Source organism: Megalopta genalis, chromosome 4, assembly GCF_051020955.1.
Source record: "Megalopta genalis isolate 19385.01 chromosome 4, iyMegGena1_principal, whole genome shotgun sequence".
In the NCBI taxonomy this organism is placed as follows: domain Eukaryota; kingdom Metazoa; phylum Arthropoda; class Insecta; order Hymenoptera; family Halictidae; genus Megalopta; species Megalopta genalis.
Window position 1 is genome coordinate 26,202,160 of NC_135016.1, and position 22,849 is coordinate 26,225,008.

At 31.8% G+C, this 22,849-nt stretch overlaps 7 protein-coding genes across 11 annotated transcripts; 4 read left to right on the forward strand and 3 right to left on the reverse strand.

The window, feature by feature from the left end:
* The first annotated feature begins 13 nt into the window (after positions 1-13).
* Positions 14-2,968, forward strand: LOC143259310 (uncharacterized). 4 transcript variants are annotated; one of them, XM_076520858.1, is made up of 11 exons: positions 14-153; positions 371-428; positions 649-851; positions 1,037-1,160; positions 1,260-1,382; positions 1,453-1,573; positions 1,638-1,743; positions 1,813-1,947; positions 2,015-2,361; positions 2,436-2,658; positions 2,730-2,968. In XM_076520858.1, the coding sequence occupies exons 3-11, from the start codon at positions 771-773 to the stop codon at positions 2,877-2,879; spliced, it is 1,410 nt and encodes a 469-aa protein (XP_076376973.1). In that variant the 5' UTR covers positions 14-153; positions 371-428; positions 649-770; the 3' UTR covers positions 2,880-2,968. The 4 variants fall into 4 exon arrangements, with proteins under 4 accessions (XP_076376973.1, XP_076376975.1, XP_076376976.1 ...); XM_076520860.1 differs by lacking the exon at positions 649-851; XM_076520861.1 differs by lacking the exons at positions 371-428; positions 649-851 and having other exon boundaries at positions 16-153.
* fws (Conserved oligomeric Golgi complex subunit 5 four way stop) lies at positions 2,913-6,719 on the reverse strand. Its single transcript, XM_076520852.1, has 14 exons — positions 6,478-6,719; positions 6,312-6,404; positions 6,114-6,238; positions 5,811-6,030; positions 5,595-5,737; positions 5,232-5,498; positions 5,020-5,140; positions 4,844-4,961; positions 4,630-4,770; positions 4,173-4,556; positions 3,972-4,097; positions 3,792-3,900; positions 3,504-3,725; positions 2,913-3,391 (listed from the first exon to the last, which is right to left on the reverse strand). Exons 1-14 carry the CDS (start codon positions 6,515-6,517, stop codon positions 3,206-3,208), a joined length of 2,295 nt encoding a protein of 764 aa, XP_076376967.1. The 5' UTR covers positions 6,518-6,719; the 3' UTR covers positions 2,913-3,205.
* A 77-nt stretch (positions 6,720-6,796) lies between these two features.
* carmine (AP-3 complex subunit carmine) lies at positions 6,797-9,017 on the forward strand. Its single transcript, XM_076520862.1, has 9 exons — positions 6,797-6,974; positions 7,158-7,342; positions 7,421-7,655; positions 7,739-7,898; positions 7,979-8,092; positions 8,162-8,341; positions 8,407-8,565; positions 8,635-8,685; positions 8,763-9,017. Exons 1-9 carry the CDS (start codon positions 6,940-6,942, stop codon positions 8,895-8,897), a joined length of 1,254 nt encoding a protein of 417 aa, XP_076376977.1. The 5' UTR covers positions 6,797-6,939; the 3' UTR covers positions 8,898-9,017.
* A 146-nt stretch (positions 9,018-9,163) lies between these two features.
* LOC143259313 (transcriptional adapter 1) lies at positions 9,164-10,870 on the reverse strand. The gene is made up of 5 exons (XM_076520867.1): positions 10,566-10,870; positions 10,355-10,391; positions 10,075-10,284; positions 9,491-10,003; positions 9,164-9,408 (listed from the first exon to the last, which is right to left on the reverse strand). Exons 1-5 carry the CDS (start codon positions 10,634-10,636, stop codon positions 9,277-9,279), a joined length of 963 nt encoding a protein of 320 aa, XP_076376982.1. The 5' UTR covers positions 10,637-10,870; the 3' UTR covers positions 9,164-9,276.
* A 1,065-nt stretch (positions 10,871-11,935) lies between these two features.
* Positions 11,936-12,860, forward strand: RpL24-like (ribosomal protein L24-like). The gene is made up of 2 exons (XM_076520879.1): positions 11,936-12,096; positions 12,218-12,860. Exons 1-2 carry the CDS (start codon positions 12,016-12,018, stop codon positions 12,653-12,655), a joined length of 519 nt encoding a protein of 172 aa, XP_076376994.1. The 5' UTR covers positions 11,936-12,015; the 3' UTR covers positions 12,656-12,860.
* A 332-nt stretch (positions 12,861-13,192) lies between these two features.
* On the forward strand, positions 13,193-15,684 carry Dredd (Caspase-8 Dredd). Its single transcript, XM_076520878.1, has 6 exons — positions 13,193-14,035; positions 14,125-14,384; positions 14,469-14,661; positions 14,772-14,897; positions 14,964-15,095; positions 15,181-15,684. The coding sequence occupies exons 1-6, from the start codon at positions 13,483-13,485 to the stop codon at positions 15,387-15,389; spliced, it is 1,473 nt and encodes a 490-aa protein (XP_076376993.1). The 5' UTR covers positions 13,193-13,482; the 3' UTR covers positions 15,390-15,684.
* Positions 15,445-22,362, reverse strand: LOC143259322 (sodium channel protein Nach). Of its 2 annotated transcripts, none has more exons than XM_076520877.1 (10): positions 21,479-22,353; positions 19,877-20,083; positions 19,054-19,219; positions 18,435-18,586; positions 17,243-17,351; positions 16,843-17,146; positions 16,635-16,685; positions 16,326-16,518; positions 15,939-16,045; positions 15,445-15,864 (listed from the first exon to the last, which is right to left on the reverse strand). In XM_076520877.1, the coding sequence occupies exons 1-10, from the start codon at positions 21,634-21,636 to the stop codon at positions 15,719-15,721; spliced, it is 1,593 nt and encodes a 530-aa protein (XP_076376992.1). In that variant the 5' UTR covers positions 21,637-22,353; the 3' UTR covers positions 15,445-15,718. The 2 variants fall into 2 exon arrangements, 1 of the variants encoding a protein (XP_076376992.1); XR_013033129.1 differs by having other exon boundaries at positions 15,726-15,864; positions 16,381-16,518; positions 21,479-22,362.
* Positions 22,363-22,849: the final 487 nt, after the last annotated feature.

The following is a 22,849-nucleotide window of genomic DNA, read 5'->3' on the forward strand; positions in this document are numbered from 1 at the left end:
ACATAGTACATTATATGCATACGTACATATATGGATATAATTCTAATATACATGTGTACACAATATGCATGTATGTAATACATCTTTCTCTGCATCTATAAAATGCAACATACATATACATAACTGTATGGTTAGCTGCATCGCTGCATCTATGTAAGTGCATACATACAATGTACGTACATTTACTTTGCTACTTCTGTAATTAATGTTACAATATCCTGTTTTTATAGCTACATATTTGTAGTGCTTAAAACTTTTAAAATTATTTATACCTTATTAATGTGCAACTATTTATACATTTAACATGTATTTTTATATAAAATAAATTAATTTTTGTTGTTTAATGGTAATTTAAAATTTCATGATTCAGATTTCCATGTATAACACTATTGTACTGTATAATGAAATTCTAAAACCTTCCTGTACAAGTAAGTTGTTTAAAAGTAAATAACAGATAATAATTTTCATTTAAAATTAATTTAAAATAAATTCATTAAAATTCATTCTTATTAATACATTTCTTACAATAGTTATACGTACGTACATTAATAAATGTCAAAATTTATATTTTGTAATCAGTGTCATTGTTTTCATACGAAACACCGATAAAGCATGCTATATCTACATGTACACACTTTACTTACACAGAATACTGCATACCTATTTCTGTGACATATTATACAGATAAAAGCATTGTGTGTCAAGTTCCATCTGTGAAAGAGAAGTCAATGCGGATGTATAATAATTTTATCTGTTAATTTATTATTACAATGAACGATATCTATGCAGAAGCTACTAAAATATCTGTTCCCAATTTGGAAAACGTTGACTACAACTCCTTTCCAATGAAGGTGTAGAAATGTTTTTACTAACCTATAATGATATACCGGCTCTCTTTTTAAATTGTTTTTATGCAAAACTGCTATTAAGTTTATTCAGATTCAAGAAATGCAATATAAATGGATAATTTATTTATAACAATTACTTATCCATGACATGGTTTGTGCAGAATCTAACAAATATTTGCTATTTACAGAAACATCCAGTAGCGAGCATGAATACATGTAATCTAGATCCAGATGAGGATCATATTTTTGAATTTCATGTAAGGAATGCATGTATGTCAAGTCATTTACCAATTATCCAGGAATATCTTGAATGTAATTATTTTTAATTGACAATTTATGATATTGTTAATTTATTTTGTAAAATAAGAATATCATTTACTAATAATTTTGTATAATTTTGTGCATATATAGCACATGATATTAATAACTTTTTATATGATGGTTGGACACTGCTTCTATTTGCTGCATCATATACACAAGCAGAAACTATTCATTATCTTATACAGAGTGGAGCTGATGTTAATAAGCATAAAGGTATATTTCTTCATTGTTCACATGACAGGCAATAATGATATTTCATAAATTGAAATAAACAATATTTCAGATGGATATACTCCATTAATGGCTCTATGCAGTTCTACGAGAGGTACAATAGAAACCAAAATAAAATGTTTAACATTACTTATGAAGGCAAAGGCTAACGTAAATGCTTCTAATAAACAAAGGTAATATATTCACTTTTTTTTTTGTGTCTCTTTTTTATAACTTATTGAATAATCTGTATTATAGACAAACATCTCTGATGTGGGCATGTTCATCGCAAGAACCAGAATTTGTAGAAGAATTACTAAAATATGCAAATAATATAAATGCTTGTGACAGTCGAAATCAAACTGTGAGTCCCTCAATAAAAATAACAATATGATAGTAATATACAAAAATTGATGTATTTATCTAATCATAGGCCTTAATGTATGCAACAATAGCAAACAAACCTGATATAGTAAAAATCTTAATAGAAAAAGGAGTTGATACCACATTGACTGATTATAGTAATTTAACTGCCAAGGAAATAGCTTCATTGAAAGGATATGATGAGGTAAACAATTTTAAGATTATTTATAATTAATTTATAGTATAAAATAATATGTTCATAATTATTATAGATATTGTCATTGTTAAATTTTGACGAAGAAGAAATAGTTACTATTAGTGAAATGTCTAAAATATGTGATTGGACAGATATGTTTCCCGTATTAAGTAATATAAAAACTAGCACTATAGATTTTGATGTATCTACAATATTAAATGCAATGGGTCTAGAACAATATACTCATAATTTTGAAGGGATGAGCCTTAGGGATGTTTTACAATTAAATGAAGACAATCTATGTAATTTAAATATCGATATTAAGGCGCATAGGTCACAGTTTATGCAGCAGCTTCATAAATTTCATAAAAAAAAATGGAACGTGAACAGTATTGGGCTTATTAATACTGCCTTACCATATACGTATGTTTACTTTTGAAAAGTCATAATGTTACAAAATTTGTTTAGAAAGATTTGATTCTTTTTCTCTTTTTCAGAATATATGATGGCATTATCTTCTTGGGTACTATAGCTAAACATATTGCAGTTATAGGTTCCAGTTATCAATATATTAAAAATGGTATATTAGAAGCAAATAATGAAAATATAAACTTTACTTCAAAACAAATATCCAGTTTGGTAAAAATATTGAATAAAACACAAAAGTCTCTTTGTTCACTTAAGAAGGAACTTATATTGTTAAAAGAACTTTCTGAAACGGTAAGTACTGTATACAAAATATATGTATATTATAAAATGCGGAAAGTTTCTAAATATTTTTTTAAACTTAGATAAAAAGGCAAAATGATATCGGTATACCAGCTACATATATAGGTCCAAAAAAACATAATTCGAGGTGGTTACCGTCCATAAGTATTATGACAATTATTGGAATATTCATATTTAAAAGAACATGTATACAGAAATTAATTACTAAGTAAGAAAAAAGTAAGTTTATAAAAATTCTCATAATATTAATTTCGTCGAAATTTATATTTTTATATTACATTAATAAAATACTATACAGAAATGAGTAGTATTATTGCTTATAAATGTGGACAATTCTATATATAAATATGTATATATGCAGTTTTTCATGCAAATACACGCGTTCGTAGTAAGAGACTTCAGTCGAATGCCATTTAAATATTACTTTTAACATATTAAAATTGCTAACATGAAAAATGATAATTTGACTACGAAAGTGTGAATTTGCATGAAAAACTGCAGTCTACGCATAATATTATGTTCATAAATATTACACATTTTAATGATCATCCAAATCGGCCAACTTTTTCATTAATGGAAATAAAGGATGAAATGTTGGAAGATTATGTTGCCTAATAGTTAATTGATAACGTTCTAGTGGACCACTACAAAAAGCTAATCTGTCTCTTTCATTTGGATGTTTATCCAACCACTGGGATAATCGCCCCACTGACCAACTTGCGCTCTGTAACAACAATATGAATTCTGTTCATCAAAATCATGATAGTCTATGATTTACGAATAGCTGTAGAATTTTTTTATATGCAAATCGTTCCAAATTGTGTATGTTATTTTACCTGATGTGGAGATACCAATTCGGGGGGTGCTGTAGAAAATAAATGCAGAAGAACAAGGGAGCGGGGTATTCCGCTTTCTCTTGCTCCATCCACAACTTTTTTAACAATTTCTTCTGGAGTAAGTGGAAGCAACACTTTTAATGCTCGTAATGTTCTATATTGTTGTTGTTCGGACGAACCTAATTGTCCACCTCTACACAAGGGAGCAACAGCTACTTCTATCTAAAGAAAAATGAATTTTATCTTAATGAGCTTCTCCTTCATGCAAGCTGTTCTTCAATAATATACCTGACTGAAGTCAACAATAAGTTTCGCTTTTCCAAAATCTGTTAAAGGCCTTATTATGCAAGCATGTCTTACAAATAGTTCAATACATCGCGAAGCAACCGTCTTACAGCTTAAATAACAGTCAATCAATTAGTATCACGAAATCTATAATATGAAACATTATAACTACAATTTATTTACCATTCAGCAACGACGGTTTGATTCTTGTATGGCACAAGAAATGTGTTTACAGAACGTAAAATAAACCCTTGTAATTCGCGCATATACAAAGAACAGTTAATTTCCTTTCCCAGAGGACTGTTCGGACTGTATTGAAAAAGTTCGTTTTATTTATGAACATGTTTAAAGTAAAAATAAAAATAAATTACTTTGTTCACTTACTCTCGAAACTCCGGATCGTCATGCATGGTTAAAATAATACTTTCAATAGCATCATTAATAGAAGCTAATAATTGTGACAATATATTTTTCGTTAATGTATCTGTTTCCTTCAAAGCCATAGAGATTATATTACTTCCTTCCATTGGCAAACCAGTAGATAAATTCGCTACTACTCGATTTATTTGATTAGAAAGATAATGAAGTAGATTTGCAAGCAACACATTAGTTTGCTGTACAGTGGTAGGTGAATCAATTACTTGACTAGCTTCACCTCCCACATGTAATCCTTGCTCACACTTTAAACAGAAAAGTCTTATAGCTTTGCCCACATTACGAGCAATTACCGTTGAAAGACCATCATCCACTAGTGAGACACTTAGTTCACTAAAAACAAACGATGAAGTAATATATTTTAATGCGTGAATGTAAAAAATCTCAATATCTATTTTCTTTTTACTTTGTCACTGTACGAATCAGGCCATCAATTTCATCTTGAGTAGGTAATCCTTCACCAGAGAACATAGTATGCACTGGATCCAATAAACGTGATACTGAACGCGACAAATATGCATTCTCAAACGGAGACAATACATTATGGCTAATGGAAAGAGCAAATATGTTATTTTGTATAAAAGAAAAAAGTAATTTAGGCAAAATATTTTCTAGCTTACTTAATATTGTAAATGCCAATATTTTGTGATCTTTCCTTTAATCGTTTGCTCAAATCTAGAAAAATCCTCAAAAACTTTGGATACTCGCCTTCTAATGCTTGTTTAACAAATGAGGAACCTATAAATATAAAAGAATTATCTTTAATGTTTCAAAAATGATTTAAATTAATACTTACTTTGAGCACGTTCGACTAATACTTTAGAAAGTAAATCGTTTATTCTATTCCAAAATTTTTGAGATAATTCATTTAAATCTTTTGCATGATACTCTAATAGAATTCTTTGAAGCAACTCAATCTGAAACAACAAGTAGAATTTATACATAAATTGTTATACATCTGTACACAACATTGTACACACAAAAGTTAAGATAATAATTTCCACTTACTTGTAAACATTGTGTATAAAGAGTATCTTGAAATAGTCTTTCAAGATTTTCCCAAATTCGCGTACGTAAGTTTCCAGACGATCCTAGAGAAGGAATAGCTGCTCGTCCAGGTGCTCCTCTTTTTCCAAAATCTTGATTTGTTACTAGAGTCACATCTAAGGATTCTGTAGCAATTTTTTCAATTTCCAATAAAGCAGAATCCATAACATTATCTACTGCTCCTTTAACAATTCCTAAATTTTGAAACACTTGTACTGCAGTACTAACCTGTTTATTAGTTTATTTAATTAGCTAGCTATTATTATTAGCAATTAGCTATTACAAAAATTGTTATACTTCAAAAATTAATATGCAGTTATATACCTTTGCTCCATCCATTGTTTGTAAACCTTGAGATAAAGTATGAGTTGCTATTCTTTGTACTGTTGTTCTATGAGCTTTAACAGCTTGTTGGTCATCAGCAATTACATCCAAACCATTTAAATCCGTGTCCATCATCAGTTGTTCTAAAAATAACAACTGCTTGTATAATATTTTAAAATATTATAGATTTATTCAAGCAATTAATTATTAACTAACCCAGCTCGTGCAGACTGTTAGCAGCTTTTATAATGTCTGGACCCTGTATATTATTTGTCATTTGGGAATATAAACGCTTTGATAAATGTTGCATTCTAGCCACTCTTCGTAATAAATCAGAAGTTTCATGTAATCTTGCTAAAACAACTGTTTGATTTTCAATTCTATTGAATGGATCAACAATCTTTCCACGTAAGCGTTCTACAGCTGATAACAAACTCTAAAATTTGAATGTATTTAACAATTATAAAACCGATGTAACATACTGTAGCATTTTTTCAAATAATATAATTTGATATATACTTGAACATGAGATTGCATTATTGCAAGTACACCTTCTAACTTTTCAACCCATGTTGCTTGTGATAATAAATCTTCATGATTAGCTAAAACTTGCTTCTGTAGTTCTGTATTTAATATTTCAATTGCTAAAATGAATAAAAAAGTACACTATGTAACATATTAATTTTATTCGCCGATTATACTATGTTATTCGTGTACCTTGTCCTAATTTGTTTATTTGCTGTGCTACTGATAACACTTGATTAATATCAGTTTTCTTACATTCAGCATCAAAAAATTGTTTAAAGAAATCTAGAAAACATAAAATTAATTGAGCAAAGAATTATAGACATTGTCATAAAATATATAGTTTACAATAAATTACCGTCTTTTTCTATTCCTTCCCAACTAGTAATTTCATCCATTATTAGGTTATTCAATAGTATGAATAGTATGAAAAATATGTTATACGTATAAAGGGAAAATGTGAAATACCGAATGACACGTCACAAAATTGTATAGGTTGGTAATTGATTATTTTGATTTTCCCTACTATATTATTTCCTATGTCCTAAAAAGCAGAATATAAATTAGATTGTATTTATTTATGCTAAGGAAGTTTTACGAAAACATTGTAAGAATACATATGTTTCAATGCATACAAATCACATACAGTGATATGTACATACACACATACACAGATAACTCGAGAAGGATTTGTGATCAGTGTTGCACAGTTTGTACATATATACACGAGCATGTGTCAAACAGATTTAAAGCATTGAAATAAAATTAAATTAACGTATAATTTTGTTCTCTGTTCTCTGATAAATACCAATTGAAGAAAATGATTCACAGTTTATTTATTATAAATTCTTCAGGGTAAGTAAAAAATTGTATAAGAAGCAAATGTGACATTTAACAAGTATTTGGTTAGAAATATGCGTGTCTTTCTGTTATATACATTCAATATTCCATATAAATATCTTCATTTTGCAGCAAATAAATTTCCTTAATAAAATATTTTTAATTTCCTAAAGTTGAAATGTTTAATTTCATGTGTAGGGATGTATTTATGGAGAAGCATTGGAAAAGTGCTGTTGCTAGATCATTATGTGATTACTTTTTTGACCAACAGCGAAGAGTCTTATCTCCTGAAGATACACCACCTGTAATAGCTACACCTCATCACTATTTAATTAGTATATATCGTTGTAATATGTTCTTTGTTGCAGTTTGTATGACAGAAGGTACCTATCAAATTTTACGTACTTTATTCAAATTAATGGTCTTGTTTTAAATTTTTACATGTCATTTTTACATTACAGTTCCACCGCTATTTGTAATAGAATTTTTACACAGAGTAGTGGACACATTTGAAGACTACTTTAGTGAATGTACAGAAACCATTATAAAAGAAAATTATGTAGTTGTATACGAATTGTTAGATGAAATGTTGGATAATGGTTTTCCATTAGCTACTGAATCTAACATTTTGAAAGAACTTATTAAACCACCAAACATCTTAAGGACTATTGCAAATACTGTTACAGGAAAATCTAAGTCAATATTTGAATTGTTCAATTACAGCAAATATGTGATTGAATACAGTTTTATTTGATCCTAATTATATTTATAAATTATAGTGTGAGTTCAACATTACCAAGTGGACAACTCTCTAATGTTCCTTGGAGAAGAACAGGCGTGAAGTACACAAATAATGAAGCATACTTCGATGTTGTAGAAGAAGTAGATGCTATTATTGATAGAACTGGAGCAACTGTATTTGCAGAAATTCAAGGCTATGTAAGTTACTTGGAAAATTTATATTTACGCAATGGTTTAAATCCGCATCATGTGTCAGCATTGTAAAACTATAATTACAGATTGATTGCTGTATAAAATTAAGTGGTATGCCAGATTTAACACTTTCTTTTATGAATCCTAGATTATTTGATGATGTTAGTTTTCATCCTTGTGTTAGATTTAAAAGATGGGAGGTAAGAATATGTAAAATTTTAAGTAAATTTATTATTTATATCATTAATCAAATATCTACTCTTTTTCAGTCCAAACGAATACTTTCTTTTATTCCACCAGATGGTAACTTCCGACTTCTTTCTTATCATATAGGATCACAGAGTATTGTGGCTATTCCAATATATGTGAGACACAATATTAGTCTTAAAGAACCAGGTGGTGGTAGACTAGATATAACTGTTGGACCAAAACAAACTATTGGCCGAACTGTGTGTATTTATTTGATAGTAACTTTTATACATGTTAATAAAATATTAAAATATATATTTTTTAGGTGGAAAATGTGACGCTAGAAATTCCTATGCCAAAAATAGTGTTGAATTGTACTCTAACTCCAAATCAGGGAAAATATTCATTTGATCCTGTCAGCAAAATACTGTTTTGGGATATTGGAAGAATAGATGTTTCCAAATTACCCAATCTAAAAGGCTCAGTATGTATAGTTTGTACCTGAAATTAAATAAGCAAATACTGAGACAATAAATATGCAAGTATGTTTCAGATTGCAATTCAAAATTCGGCTAGTGTAATGGAATCTAATCCTGCAATTAATGTAAATATACGTTTTCTATACAGGTAGTAGTTCTCATTTATAATATTAAAAATGAAAATTATTAAATCCTGTTTTAGGTACATTTTACAATCAATCAATTAGCAGTATCTGGCTTGAAAGTTAATCGATTAGACATGGATGGAGAGAAGTATAAACCTTTTAAAGGTGTTAAGTACATTACCAAAGCTGGGAAGTTTCAGATAAGAATGTAAATAAGTATCAGTGATTCCATCAAGAAATGAAATATTTTTCATATTTAGAATACTGAATGTCTAATAAAGGTGCAAATAACAAAAAGAAACAAATCAATAAATCCCTATATCATACAGTAAGATTTTTTCCCTGTAATTATAGATATTAAACTTTTTTACGAAAGCATAATATTGCAATCCTTATAATAAATTTTAGTTGTATCTTTAAATGTAAATAATTATGAATATAAAGATAATTGTTTCGATAATGAAAAAGATATCTCAAATTTTTCGAAAAATTAATTTTATTAGTATTTTGTAAAAAACATAAATAATGGATTTAACATTTTTATATAGTTAAGTGATACATGTTAAAAGTAATATTTAGGTACACAAATAGTTATGTCATAGATTGGTGGCACAATATCTTTTTGGCTTCAAAATCTTCCCATGTCGGATGTGTGGTATATGTATATAAACGTTCCATATTTGTAGCATATATAGTATGATTACTGACCAGATTTTTGTACATCTATTTATCAGAAAGAAAAAATTCAATATAAGAAGTATAGAGTGTAACTTAAATGTGTTTAGTAAATTTAATTATTTTTTACCTTAAGAGTGCGCTGTAAATCAGCTGTGCTGACAGGTTTTAATGTGGGAGGTATAGTTTGTGTAGAACATGCATAAGCAAAAGCTGTTGCTTGTTCTGCCTCTTCAAGGTTTGGTTTTATTGAAGGTACTTGGCCGTAAGGATCTACGATTTTTGTTGCAGATTGATCTGATGATTGTAATATGTGAGTGGAATTTCTTTTCCAGGAATTAGGTACAGGTTCTCCAATATTATAAATAAATGTATTTTCTCGTACTGCATATCCCTTTCTTCTAGTAAATATTGCAGTCAGTATATTTTTCAAAAAAATCTGTGTTGCAGCTATAACAATATGTGCAGTATTCTCTTCTGCTCCATCCATATTATTCTCCCATGCTGCAAGCATTAATCTTGCTAATACAAAAGTTCTATCTGGTAATACAAGTTCTTGTGCACTAGAACGATTTGCTCCAATGGGCTCATCTCCAACAGGTGATGATGTTTGATTTAGTACCTCAACGTACATATCTGCAGGCTAAATATAGAAATAAAGATATAATATTATGATAATCAAATAAGTAATTTAATAATATTCATTTGACAAACCTCAAAGTTTGATTTATCAGTTTTATATTTGCGTTTTAATCGTAGTCGTTTCTCTTTTATAACTTTATCTCTATCTATTTTACGATTAGGTGTAGCAGCAGCTAGTCCTCTCACTTTATTAAATAAACATAAAAGAAATTCATTATGAAGACGAACTTGATCTTCTGTCATAATATTTCTTGCTTCACAGTCAAATTCTTCTTTCGTTGTCTGAAACAATAATATTTTAAACACAGTGATAATGGAAATCATAAAGAACTTTTAAATAAAATTAAATTACCTTCATTTGAAACCAAAGTTTCATTTTTTCAAAATATCTGTCAACAAAAATAAATATTATAGAATAATAGTATTTTAAATGGTGTTTAAAAGAATGTTAATTATATGCAAAATTGAAATTAGAAACCATATAGTGTTTGACAAATAACCTTCACTTCAACATTGTATATTCGTAATATTAACTTATCGTTTTAAATCAAAATATGTCTTACACTTTTGCATTCTCTCCAAGGGAGGCTACAAGACTTTTTCTAGCTAAATTCAACTCTTTTGATGTCGTCATTTTTAATTGTACTGTATAATTCGTACATACACATATATTATTCTAATTTAACAATCGCAGAAGCAAATCAAATTTAGCTTCAAGAAAATTAACTAAAATTAAAAGAATCAGTATCGATTGATATCGCGGGGAATGTTTTCAAATTCTAAACTTGATTTCGATGTGCGGCACTTTCCTAAACTTCACATTTGGTACTTTTTACCACAGACGAATCATAGAAGTAGATCTAGCACCCGATGTGTCTTTGTCTGACCCGGAATCTAGATTGCCGCCATTTTAATCATCCCCATCGTCATGATAGCGCGCTTTATTCAAATAACAAATAGCATGAGAACCAGTATAGCAGTACGTAAAATACATGTCTAAAGTACAATTGGTTTAATTTTGTATGGTGGTTGATAAATAATTTGGAACGAATCATTACTGAATAAGAAAGGTTTATTATTAATTTTAATAGTTTTATAATTTCATAAGTTATAATAAGTTTTAATTCTAGTTTATGATAATTTACAGTAAATTAATAGTTATCAACCGTGTAATATCTTTTGAAGCATTTTGGTACATGTAATGGGACTTTACATCTTTTTCACTCCCACGTTGTTTCGCTACGTTTTTTATGTTTTGTACAAACTTTACAGTTATATTTTAACCGAAAGTTTATTGACTGCTAAAATTCGCAGACATATTGGCTATAAAAGTCGGTACCCTTAGACCGCGGCGGGGATTAGCAATGTGTCAAGCTGGTACTTTAGCTATTAATAAAATAATTGAGGACATATAACCCAATGTCATCATTCATCGCCAATGTAACAGCGAGGATATCGACTCCAGGAGCAGAGAGGACGTCACAGCCAGGAGCAGCGAGGACATCGGAACCAGGAGCAGCAGACATCGGAGCGGATAAATCAATGTAATAAACACGTGTACATTATTTACGTCATTATAAATGGATTATTTCCTGTATACCACTATAAAATAGAAAATAAAAAATTTGTTTTTTATATTAGTTTTTAACTTTGATTATTTTGCTTTCCCCTATGTTGTAGTGTATTAAATACATTTTTTCGAAATTAGGTTATGTACACCATTACGTTGCTTCTTTTAGTTTGTATGATAGCGTACATAACTATTTTCGAAAGGAAAAATGTACTTAATACATTCTGGCTCTAGAATCAAGAATTTGGATTACCGCTTATAAACCGCCATATTGAATTTTAGTTCGTCCAAGTGTGCAACTAGTACAGATGGCAGTCAAAATAGTGCCCCCAATTATCCCTAGAGTCGACACTCCCTGAACCAACTGTTACATGTTTTGTGTTTCAGATCCTGATTTCGAATTTCAGCCAGGGTTTTCATAATCTGTCATAACCTTACGAAATATGCGTATAGAAACGTGTTATTTTTGTTCGTCCCGGATTTATCCGGGACATGGAATTCAATTTGTAAGAAATGATTGTAAGGTAAGCATTATGGATGTGATAATGTATAATTCATAGTTTATAAACTATTTATGTTTAGAATATTATTATTTCATATATTATCATCGTGTAGTTTGTGATGTCAAAATTTATTTTCTAATAGATATTCAAGTTTTGTCGGTCGAAATGTCATGCTGCCTTCAAAAAGAAGAAAAATCCAAGAAAAGTCAAATGGACCAAGGCACACAGGAAAACTGTTGGCAAAGAATTGGCTGTGGATCCATCCTTCGAATTTGAAAGGAAGAGGAATATTCCTATTAAATATAATAGAGAATTATGGAATAAGACAATGGATGCAATAAAGAAAGTAGAAACAATCAGACAGAGAAGACAGAATCTACACATAATGCAACGGTTACGTAAAGGGCGTGAATTGGAACAAGAGAGAGACGTGAAAGAGGTTCAGCGTGATTTATCTCTTATAAGGTCTCCTGCTGCTGGTCTTAAGGAAAGAAAGAGATTGGAAGAAACTGTAGAAGAAGACACAAGGATGGAAGAATCCAATGATGAAGAAGAGCCTCAAGAGTTAGAAGTGAACTGATTTAATCTATTGCGTCACATTGGTAGAAATCTTTGATGAAAAACAGTACTTGCTTGTTTACAATATGTGTTTCATAATATTTGGTTTATCACAAATTGTAATTTCTATGAAATTACATTTTTGTAATAGAAAAGTATGGTTTTATATTAACAACTTGTAAATATAACTTGCACGACGCAATGAAAATAAAATGATTATATTTCTATGTTGAGCATTCATCGTTACTATGTTTTGTTAATATGTGTAATGGCGCCATTTTTATATTTTCAGAAACAGAAGATTCATGCCGTTTTTAATTCATTTTTTTATGGAGAGAATAGTAAGCATCATTTGTAAATAGTTGATAATAGATTTTTCTTTATGTTTTTCACACATGGATGCAGGATTTTTAAGATTTTGTTCTCATAGTGTTTATATTTCACATGTGTATACATATGTGCATGCAGTTGAGTTAGGAGGTTCTACCACTATGCGGTGATAGTGTTCTAGAAACATTACAATTCTTGTATTTTTATCCTGTCTTATGATAGGATTTCTATCATGTCTTGTAGTCTGTCACAAGTCACAGTCTGCACGAATTGATGGATATGACGAATTATGGTCATGACGAAATGCTGCATATACATGACATATGTGCATGCATTCATGACTTATATACACGATGTATGTACACACAACTGTACGTGTACATAGTGTACGTATGTACATACATAGAAGTCCACATTTGAAGTGTTAACCTTAAATATGTTTTGTTTATTATTATAATTGTGATTTTTGCTGTATTTTAAGCTGTGATAGTTCAATCTTTATGAAGAAATAACGTAAAAATGGCTTTGGAAAGTGATGCAAGATCAATCGATTTTAAGCGGTTACAATTAGAGGAAAGATTAAATGAAAATATATTAGAGAAAATTGAGGATGATCTTGACATTGAAGAGAAGATATCTCTTTTATTCTTAATGACAAGTAATTATACGCATGGCTTCCAAGATGTTTATCAATTATTGCAGGAACATATGGAACAAAAAACTTATATACTTAAAGCATTTATTGAGATCCATAAGGACAATTGGAGAAATAAGTTATTAGAAGCAGTGTGTATCATTCAAAATCGACAGATTATAAGAAAATTGGGAATATTATACAAAGATTTACAAGTACAATATATGCCACAGTATAGACGATGGTCAAAACATGTACACCAAATTGCAAAGTGTCTGTACCTGTTATGCGAAGAATTAACACAAGAGAAAGCTGTAATGCTATTGCAGTATGTAAAAAGTGATTTGAGCAAATATGAGGAATGTTTAAAGGACACAGATTGCTTAGAGTTGCATATGTTATATTGGATGCAAGAAACATACATTTCAATTAACTTAGGTTTACTTTCTCACAAAATTCTTTTTGATAATTTCTTCCATACGGTGTAATCTTATTATATTACTTTCGATATTATTCTGTTATTTTAGACGATAAAGTGAATGTGAAAAATTTACTTCGGCACTTAAAAAAATTTGATGACTTGATACTTTTTTATGATGACTTGGAAATATATCAAAATCGTCAGAATGTGTTAGATAATCAAAATCTAAGCTTCTCAAGTACACCTCGATTAAAATTTACTACAACTCAAGAAATTTCATTTCCTAATGGTACAGGAGAATCTGTGAAAAGATTGGAAAAAGGACTTTGTATAATTATAAATGAAATGTGCTTTGCAGGTCATAAGGTACTAAAAATTGGCTGAACTTGTCATTTCTGTACAAGAAGCATGTAGATGGATCATATTACAGTCTTTTTATGCAATTTTCAGTACGAGACTCGGTTTGGTACATTGGCAGATTGCACAAAGTTATCAGAAACATTTAAAGGTTTTGGTTTCACTGTTGATAAACTTGAAAACTTGAAAAAACATGAAATATGTAAAACATTGGAAAATATTCCAAAAAAATATGGAATTAGCTATGACTGTTTATTTTTATGTATTTTAAGCCATGGATGTAAAGGTACAAATAATACAGCATTTTATTAAGCTAAAATTTAAATTAAGGTATTGAAATTAATAAGTAATTTACAAATAGAAATGAATAAAATATATAATTAATTAATGTTGAAGGAAATATTATTACATCGGACGAACAAGAAGTTAGCCTAGAAGAAATTGAGCAAATGATTTGTTGTGAACAGTTAAAGGATGTCATTAAAATTGTCATTATACAAGCTTGTCAAGGAACAGTAACAGGTAAATTAAATTTTATGTATCTCATTATCAACATTGAAGTTTATTTATAATAGCATTTTATTGCAGGACAAGTAAATGAGAATTTAACTACGGATAGCCCTATCAAACACAATATTTCAAACATTTTAGCATATAGAAACTTCTGCATATTCATGTCTACAATGCAAGGTTTTGTGTCTGTGCGTCACAAAGAAGAAGGTAACGATTTATGCAATTTTTGTAACTAACGATTCCTAGAATGTACTTTTGAGTTCTTATACTTATTGTAACTTTGTTCATTTAGGATCATGGTTTATACAAGAGATGTGTAACATATTTCAAACTGAAGGATCCAAAATAACGTTTCTGGAAGCTACCCAAAAAGTAATTCAGCGGGTTATGGAAAAGAGAGGAAAATTAAATGGAGCAGATGTCGTTGCTCAATTACCCGAATTACGTACATGCAGGTTGCTTACAAATTTTCAATTTCCAGAATATAAAGCAGACAGATAGCAAAATGTTGATGATGATTGTATAGGAAATGAATCGGCAAATTTATTATTCAGAGTCAAAGTTTTAAACGTGTTTATTTGATAGAGGTTCGGTGTGAACTGTTTCCAACATCGGTTCACCTTTTGCCGAATTCTACAATTGTATTGTTATGTTTGACGTACTGTTGTTAGGGAACAAAGATCTTAAAGATATTTTATATTTATTTTACAAAGTATTTTCTTATGATAAAAAGATGCCATCAAAATGAAAAAATAGGATGTATTCTAAAAGAATTATATACTATTTGTAAATCTTATATCTTTTTGTCATACTTCACCGATTCCTGTTTCCTAATAATTTACGGATACTATGTTTTTCGTGTTATCTCGCTTTGAACATGCGTCTGTTACAATTCTAATAACGAAGAAGTAAATACATTCAAAAATAGACATCAGACTGAAGCCAGCAAATAATCCCAAAAGACCACCGAACGTTGCTGAAATTAACCATTATCTGTTAAAAAAAAAATGTTTCTGATTTTCATTTTATTATTTTATTAACATATCTTACCAAATACGTGACGCCAGCTGTAGCGTATATCTCGTCTGTACTGAATAGACACTAGGTCACCGAAGAATATATGTATTATACTTTGATTGTTCCAGGAATTGTTTTCCCTGAAACACGAATTCAGTGCTAAATATGTGACATTGATATATACATTTTTATAAATTAATTCTTCGACTTAATAGTAAAAATGATTAGAGTGAACCGTAAATTTTATTAAATGAAATTCTTACGTTCCACTGATCATATTACGCTTGATAACTATGCAGAAAGAAATATATATATGGTAGCGAGTATATAAATATAATAGAAACAAATGCTACAAATGTTCTTGTATATACGCTTTTGGATATGGATGGACAATACTGCTGCAGAATAATAATAAATTACCCGTCATAGTTTGAATACTTGAGACCGACATGAGAAACACGGTTGTTAAGTATACCTTCCGACTTTTCTACAGAATAAAGATAAAAATTGCAGTCTGTTTTGCAACTGCAGGGCATCTTCATCATGTTTATGTTTGCGATAGGTAGAATCTTAGGCGAAAGATCTACACCTGGCCAAGCAGTTATGTACCAAACTGAAAATTTTAATTTGTTATTTCTCAATAATTATTGTTCCCACATATTGTTCATGAGATGTTGTCGATCTTAATTATGTTAGACTCGCGTTACAAAACTGTGTGTCTGCACTTACATTTATAAGCTTCCAAACAATCGATATCCTTGAAATTGCACACTCTAGTTTCTGAAATATATCTTCCATTACAGTATACATATGGTTAGAAACGAACAACTTATAATAATTGACAATCATACTTTATAATAGATTTCATATATCCATTCTTAAACTATGTCAAAGTATTAAAACGCTTGTACAACTAAATAATAATGAAATAGCCAACCGTTCTGTGGATAATAGTACGGAACACATCCACACTTTGTTTTAATTACGTTAGCTCGACACTGTGTCAGACAGTTCTGGTAAGAGTATCTAGCAAAAGGGTACATCCGTTCGGAGTAGTATGGTTTTGCTTCTTGCCATTCATCCGCAAACACGCAACGTCTTTCAGACACTGGCAATTCACGAACATTTTCCGTGGCGTACGTCTCCTTTGGTTTAACGGTCAGAAAAGCATATGTCTGTGTAGTTACTAATTCAGCGGACGAGTCGAAGTCTGGATAATCGTACGGATCGTGCAGCATCACCTGCAACAACAATTTTCCATTAACGATCTTTATCCATTTCCATCTTCGGAAAGCATGCAGTAAACGTGTAATGAGATGGCAGAGGGACCATATCACCTTGACTCCTACGGATCCTATGAAACTTGCATGATAATCGTTAGGATTCAGATCAATTAAGAACGTGAGTCCATTTTGATATCCGCAAGAAGTTGTTTTCAGTGGTGACCTGAAAGATAAATGAACGAGAGCTACAATTGTTATTCGATATATGCGAATCATTACAGAAGTCTTACGTATTGTCACTATTTAACTGTAATATTTAATATGATAATACAGTAATGTCACTCTAATTGACGCCCAGATTGCGCACAAAAATGGACAATTTGGGAAAGGGAGATGCGATTTTTCGAGCCTTGTAGCTTGTGTAGTATCGTAATTTAGTGGGTACGTTTAGGACGAGGAGACCGTAGGCTTAGGAGACCGTAGTTTTAAGACTTTGTATTTATGGTAGGCAATAGAAGAGAAACGTTGGCGAAGGGGGACCGGGTCAGATGAAAAAAACCCTTGGCGACGGAGAGCCGGCGGATGCGATTGTCACGTTTTTGGAAAAGGCAGGCAGTGTGTCGAAGGAGCGTGTTTGGAGTGGACAGAGTGTGTTCGGGAGTCGTCGAGTGAGGAGCGTTGCGAGTTGTAGAATTAAGTGAAGTAGTTGTAATCCTAGTTGTAGATACAGTACGCGATATTTCCTGTTTTCATCACGTTTAGTTCTTTCCTAATCAATACATATTCTATATTGTTTAAATATTGAACAATTTCTACACTTGTTTTATAGTTCTTGTCAATTCGTAGCTATAAAAACAAACCGCGAGGCTCGAATAATCGTATCTCCATGTCCCAAACTGTCCATTTTTGTGGACAATCTGAGCGTCAATTAAAGAGACATTACTGCATCGTGACACAAAGTAGTGCCACACTTCTCTATGACGAATATACAGTAATGTCTCGCTAACTGACGCTCAGATTGTGCACAAAAATGAACAATTTGGGAGGAGAAGATACGATTATTCGAGTCTTGCAGTTTATTTTTATAGTTATAAATTGTCCACAATTATAAAAACGAGCCGCAAGGCTCGAATAATCGTATCTCCTCTTCCCGAATTTTGGTGGACAATCTGTGCGTCAGTAAGGGAGACATTACTGTATGCATTCATTTGAGCGATAATCTTCAAGTCTAGTTTATATGTATATATATATATATATATATATATATATATATATATATATATATATATATATATATAATACGTACACTGCATTAGCGATATACTTGTCACGGGTGATATAATTGAAACTGCAACAGAATCCTTCGCGCGAAACGCTTTGTTCGAAGATATTGCTGCAGTCAACGTCGAAAGATCTTAGTTTACACGCTTTCAGTAAGCTCTCACAATTTTTCGTTACCTGAAATCAACAGTTGCTCACCGATTGCTCTTAAGAATTCCTGTACTTATCCACAATATTTTATTAGCACTCGAAAGATGGCTGTCTGTTTCCAGCCAGAAGCGAACTACAGTAATGTCTCCCTAACTGACGCTCAGATTGTGCACAAAAATGGACAATTTGGGAAGAGTAGATACGATTATTCGAGCATTGCAGCTCGTTTTTATAGTTGTTGACAATTCATGACTATAGAAATGAACCACAAGGATCGAATAATCGTGTCCCTTCTCCCTAAATTGTCCATTTAATGTGGACAATCTGAGCGTCAAGTAGAGAGACATTACTGTATTTAATTCCCACTGCAATTCTCAGAGACTCATATCCAAAAATAATTTATAATTGTTATCTCGAGCGAACGTCTTTGCAATACGTACGATTAATACTGTCACATCGAAACTAGCAAACGAATTGTTTAATCAGATACGTACGGCGTTAATGATCGTAGGAATCGACAAGCTATTCCAGTCGAAGATGTACTGCAAACGGGAGAGATTATTCCGAATATTTTCCTCTTGCTGTCCGGGATACAATAACTCGTTCAATAATTTCATCTCGTTCACAATAAATTCCTTCGATACGGACGGCGGCAGTTTTCTATGATAACGGTAAGGATTTATTGTTATTGGAGGAGTACGGAACTAAAATGTCGTAAAAAAAAAGGAGAAATTATACGACTCTTATTCTTCTGTATGGTAACGCTGACACAGTAGGACGGAAGAAGGAGCCGTGCATAATTCCATCTTCCTTGAAAAGCATATCGAGATTAATATTTGCAAAAGATCACCGATTATCGCTAATGATGTATGGCATGCGTTGCTTTCATATGAATAACAAGACTGAATTTATTTGAACATCTTGCTATTTTTATCATGAGATGTGCTTGAGTTAAGAAATTAGAATTTCGACGATTTAAAAATAAAATACGTGGAATGTTGCATTTGGTGTTGAATAAAACAAAAATTGCATATTCATGGATACAGACATTATAATATTACGAGCTACTATAATATAAGTTATGGAAGAAACGTAGAAAAGATAACAAGTTATTTTAAGAATTATTGTTGTAATGATTTTGTTATTCCGTGTTGTCTGCATTTACACCGTTGTTTTCTACAAGAGCAGTCCTTGTCCGCATGCAGAACACGTAATTACCACCTTAGAAGCAGATAAAAAGCGACGCGCACAGCAGATCGGCACAGTGCGAGTGGCTAATTGGAGAGTGCTGTCGGTATCAGGATGATTAAGACTCACAATTTGTCAACCAGCTTTCGTGTCAATTCGAGGGACACGCGATTGATATCGCAGACGGTCACCGCCGGGAACGGATAATTCCAGATCCCTTGATGGGTCGACTTGATGACCGAATAAATGCGGTGCTCGGAGTAATAACCGTAACTAAACTGTATTATCACAACTGCGATGCACAGGGACACGAACACCGTGATTGCCCAAACGATTCTGCGGAAATGAATACGAAATGAGGCGGCCAGCCGATTCTATCGGGTGGAATTTAATTGAAACGGGAACGATAATCCGCGAAACGCTTTTAATTAGTCCACTTATGACGCGTGTAAGAACGATCCATTTACACCCCGCATAAACAGGATTCGTCGGGATATTGTTGCGCGACACAAGCACGAAAAGCTCGTTTATTATAAAATGCTAATTGAACGTTTACTCGCGTTCTGCTAATTAACTGTGACAGGGCAAAAAGAAAAGTGAATTCGCGGATTGTTGGCTTTTCCTATGAATTTGGAACACAATTTTTAACGAACACCGTCATGATCGATATCTATTATAGCGCATTTTTTCGTTGGAAAACATTATTCGTTGGAATAACGTTCTTTAAATTGTTCCAAACGATACGAGACCTACTAAACGCATGCTCAAACTGTATAATTTATTCGATTTATTTATAAGTTATTCGATTTATTTAAAAGCAGTCCTAATCAATATTTATTATAGCGCATTCTTTCGTTGGAATAACATTTTTTAAATTGGTCCAAACGATACGAGACCCACTAAATGCATTCTCAAACTGTACAATCGCGGTCTTTTCAGTTCGTCTAACATCTCAAAAAAACCTCAAGCCATTTGCTCCAACTTTGGAGAAGTTATTCGATTTATTTAAAAGCTGTCATAATCAATATTTATTATAGCGCATTCTTTCGTTGGAAAACATTATTCGTTGGAATAACATTTTTTAAATTGGTCCAAACGATACGAGACCTACTAAACGCATGCTCAAACTGTATAATCGCAGTCTTTTCAGTTCGTCTAACATCGCAAAAAAACTTCAAGCCATTTGCCCCAACTTTGGAGAAGTTATTCGATTTATTTAAAAGCTGTCATAATCAATATTTATTATAGCGCATTCTTTCGTTGGAAAACATTATTCGTTGGAATAACATTTTTTAAATTGGTCCAAACGATACGAGACCTACTAAACGCATGCTCAAACTGTATAATCACAGTCTTTTCAGTTCGTCTAACATCTTAAAAAAACTTCAAGCCATTTGCTCCAACTTTGGAAAAGTTATTCGATTTATTTAAAAGCAGTCCTAATCAATATTTATTATAGCGCATTCTTTCGTTGGAATAACATTTTTTAAATTGGTCCAAACGATACGAGACCCACTAAATGCATTCTCAAACTGTACAATCGCGGTCTTTTCAGTTCGTCTAACATCTTAAAAAAACTTCAAGCCATTTGCTCCAACTTTGGAAAAGTTATTCGATCTATTTAAAAACTGTTCGAGAACTTCCGCGAGCCACTTTAAATAGTTTTCTGCCGAATAATTAAACGAAGATGTATTTTAGATCTTCGTTCTATATAGGAAGGGTACCGCTTACCTGTCTTGCATGAAACGATGGGATTCGCCGATGTATTTGTAGCCGTGTAGTCCGGTGGTGCGACAAAATTCCATGGTGTGCGTCTTTACAATGGTCAAACAGCGTCGCACAGCTGTTTTGAAATTCTCTCGGAACACTTTTCTGTTTCTATTCTCCATGTTTGTATAGAGAATCCACAGAAACGATCGAACTACGATTTCGTAGCTGTCAGCAAATTATTCGGTAATCGGTTCTTCGTCGAGTATCAAAAATTTCCGATTATTTCGATTCGAACGGTCGATATTTTCTGTCAGTATGTAGGTTACCGGGCATTCTTGTGGAAACGTGGGAGGACAAAAAAATCGTTCACCATCGCGACAAAGCGACGGGATCGCGACTGTCGAGCGAACCGTGTAGCATGCGGGTTCTAAGTTATTTAAGAATATGTCGCGCGAACCAGTCGACATCCTATAAAGAATTCATTCGACCTTCCGCCGATTATCCCGTGATAACTGAAAACATAAATTACACATCTACCCGGTTGTTAGTATTGATGCTAGATGGGAATAAATAATTAAAGAAGTCGCGTTTCAATTATATACGGGGTGGTTGAGAAAGAAAATGCGACTAAACGAAGGATTTCAACTACAACTTTCAACTACAAATTTTGTAAAAATTGATTGAGAGATCGATGCAACACCAGCTGCTAAAATGTTTGCTTTCTTGTTTAAAATATAGATCTTTTTTAAAGATAGATTTTCATCGTGACAGTAACATACTTTGCGATCTAATGTTGGTACAAAATGTACAAAACGTCTCGGAGAATAATTGTTCACGCCTAACGGATCGTAATCGTTGTTCAGTGCGAACAAAATACATCCCTTATAATTAATTCAGTATGTTTACCCCGCGGGAGCACGAAGTTCCGCATACATCTACGAAGAAGAGAAATAGTAAGGTCGATGAAATGGTGCAGGACACAAAGATGAAATCGTGTAAACTAGATTCGAACGATCAGATACGGCTACACATTTGCAGTATCGATGCAAAGTTGTACTTTACAATGTACAATATGCGATACTTTTGTTCGAGGATCGATAATCGTCTGAACCACGTTCGCCTTGATAATCCATACTTCCAAGAGTCTATTAACCCTTTGCACTCGAAGCTATTTCAACTGAAAATACAAAATCATTTTTCTAACTTACAGTATTTCTATTTTGTACGAGAAAATGCATTTTATGCATATATGAAAATCGACTCTTGGGACTCGCGCGACAGTTACACTCTTAACAATTTTTCAAATGTAAGCTTTGCTAATATCAAAATTATCTTAAAAGGTGATATAACAAATATTAATGGTGCCTCAGAGTCGCCATTCGAGTGCAAAGG

What these genes read in the sequence shown, in the direction of transcription:
- LOC143259310 (XM_076520858.1), top strand. Translation starts at nt 771, where the DNA reads ATGAACGATATCTATGCAGAAGCTACTAAAATATCTGTTCCCAATTTG. An exon ending in TATCCAGGAATATCTTGAAT is followed by an intron (nt 1,161 to 1,259) that starts GTAATTATTTTT and finishes GTGCATATATAG; the next exon opens with CACATGATATTAATAACTTT. An exon ending in AATACTGCCTTACCATATAC is followed by an intron (nt 2,362 to 2,435) that starts GTATGTTTACTT and finishes TCTCTTTTTCAG; the next exon opens with AATATATGATGGCATTATCT.
- fws (XM_076520852.1), bottom strand. Translation starts at nt 6,517, where the DNA reads ATGGATGAAATTACTAGTTGGGAAGGAATAGAAAAAGACG. An exon ending in TTTATACACAATGTTTACAA is followed by an intron (nt 5,141 to 5,231) that starts GTAAGTGGAAAT and finishes TTGTTGTTTCAG; the next exon opens with ATTGAGTTGCTTCAAAGAAT. An exon ending in CTGATTCGTACAGTGACAAA is followed by an intron (nt 4,557 to 4,629) that starts GTAAAAAGAAAA and finishes GTTTGTTTTTAG; the next exon opens with TGAACTAAGTGTCTCACTAG.
- carmine (XM_076520862.1), top strand. Translation starts at nt 6,940, where the DNA reads ATGATTCACAGTTTATTTATTATAAATTCTTCAGG. An exon ending in TTGCAGAAATTCAAGGCTAT is followed by an intron (nt 7,899 to 7,978) that starts GTAAGTTACTTG and finishes CTATAATTACAG; the next exon opens with ATTGATTGCTGTATAAAATT. An exon ending in AATCTAATCCTGCAATTAAT is followed by an intron (nt 8,686 to 8,762) that starts GTAAATATACGT and finishes ATCCTGTTTTAG; the next exon opens with GTACATTTTACAATCAATCA.
- LOC143259313 (XM_076520867.1), bottom strand. Translation starts at nt 10,636, where the DNA reads ATGACGACATCAAAAGAGTTGAATTTAGCTAGAAAAAGTCTTGTAGCC. An exon ending in CTTGGAGAGAATGCAAAAGT is followed by an intron (nt 10,392 to 10,565) that starts GTAAGACATATT and finishes TTTTGTTGACAG; the next exon opens with ATATTTTGAAAAAATGAAAC. An exon ending in CTGATAAATCAAACTTTGAG is followed by an intron (nt 10,004 to 10,074) that starts GTTTGTCAAATG and finishes TTCTATATTTAG; the next exon opens with CCTGCAGATATGTACGTTGA.
- RpL24-like (XM_076520879.1), top strand. Translation starts at nt 12,016, where the DNA reads ATGCGTATAGAAACGTGTTATTTTTGTTCGTCCCGGATTTATCCGGGA. An exon ending in TTGTAAGAAATGATTGTAAG is followed by an intron (nt 12,097 to 12,217) that starts GTAAGCATTATG and finishes ATTTTCTAATAG; the next exon opens with ATATTCAAGTTTTGTCGGTC.
- Dredd (XM_076520878.1), top strand. Translation starts at nt 13,483, where the DNA reads ATGGCTTTGGAAAGTGATGCAAGATCAATCGATTTTAAGCGGTTACAA. An exon ending in TGTGCTTTGCAGGTCATAAG is followed by an intron (nt 14,385 to 14,468) that starts GTACTAAAAATT and finishes TGCAATTTTCAG; the next exon opens with TACGAGACTCGGTTTGGTAC. An exon ending in TGTGCGTCACAAAGAAGAAG is followed by an intron (nt 15,096 to 15,180) that starts GTAACGATTTAT and finishes TTGTTCATTTAG; the next exon opens with GATCATGGTTTATACAAGAG.
- LOC143259322 (XM_076520877.1), bottom strand. Translation starts at nt 21,636, where the DNA reads ATGGAGAATAGAAACAGAAAAGTGTTCCGAGAGAATTTCAAAACAGCT. An exon ending in CATCGTTTCATGCAAGACAG is followed by an intron (nt 20,084 to 21,478) that starts GTAAGCGGTACC and finishes TCATTTCCGCAG; the next exon opens with AATCGTTTGGGCAATCACGG. An exon ending in GTACTATTATCCACAGAACG is followed by an intron (nt 16,686 to 16,842) that starts GTTGGCTATTTC and finishes GATATATTTCAG; the next exon opens with AAACTAGAGTGTGCAATTTC.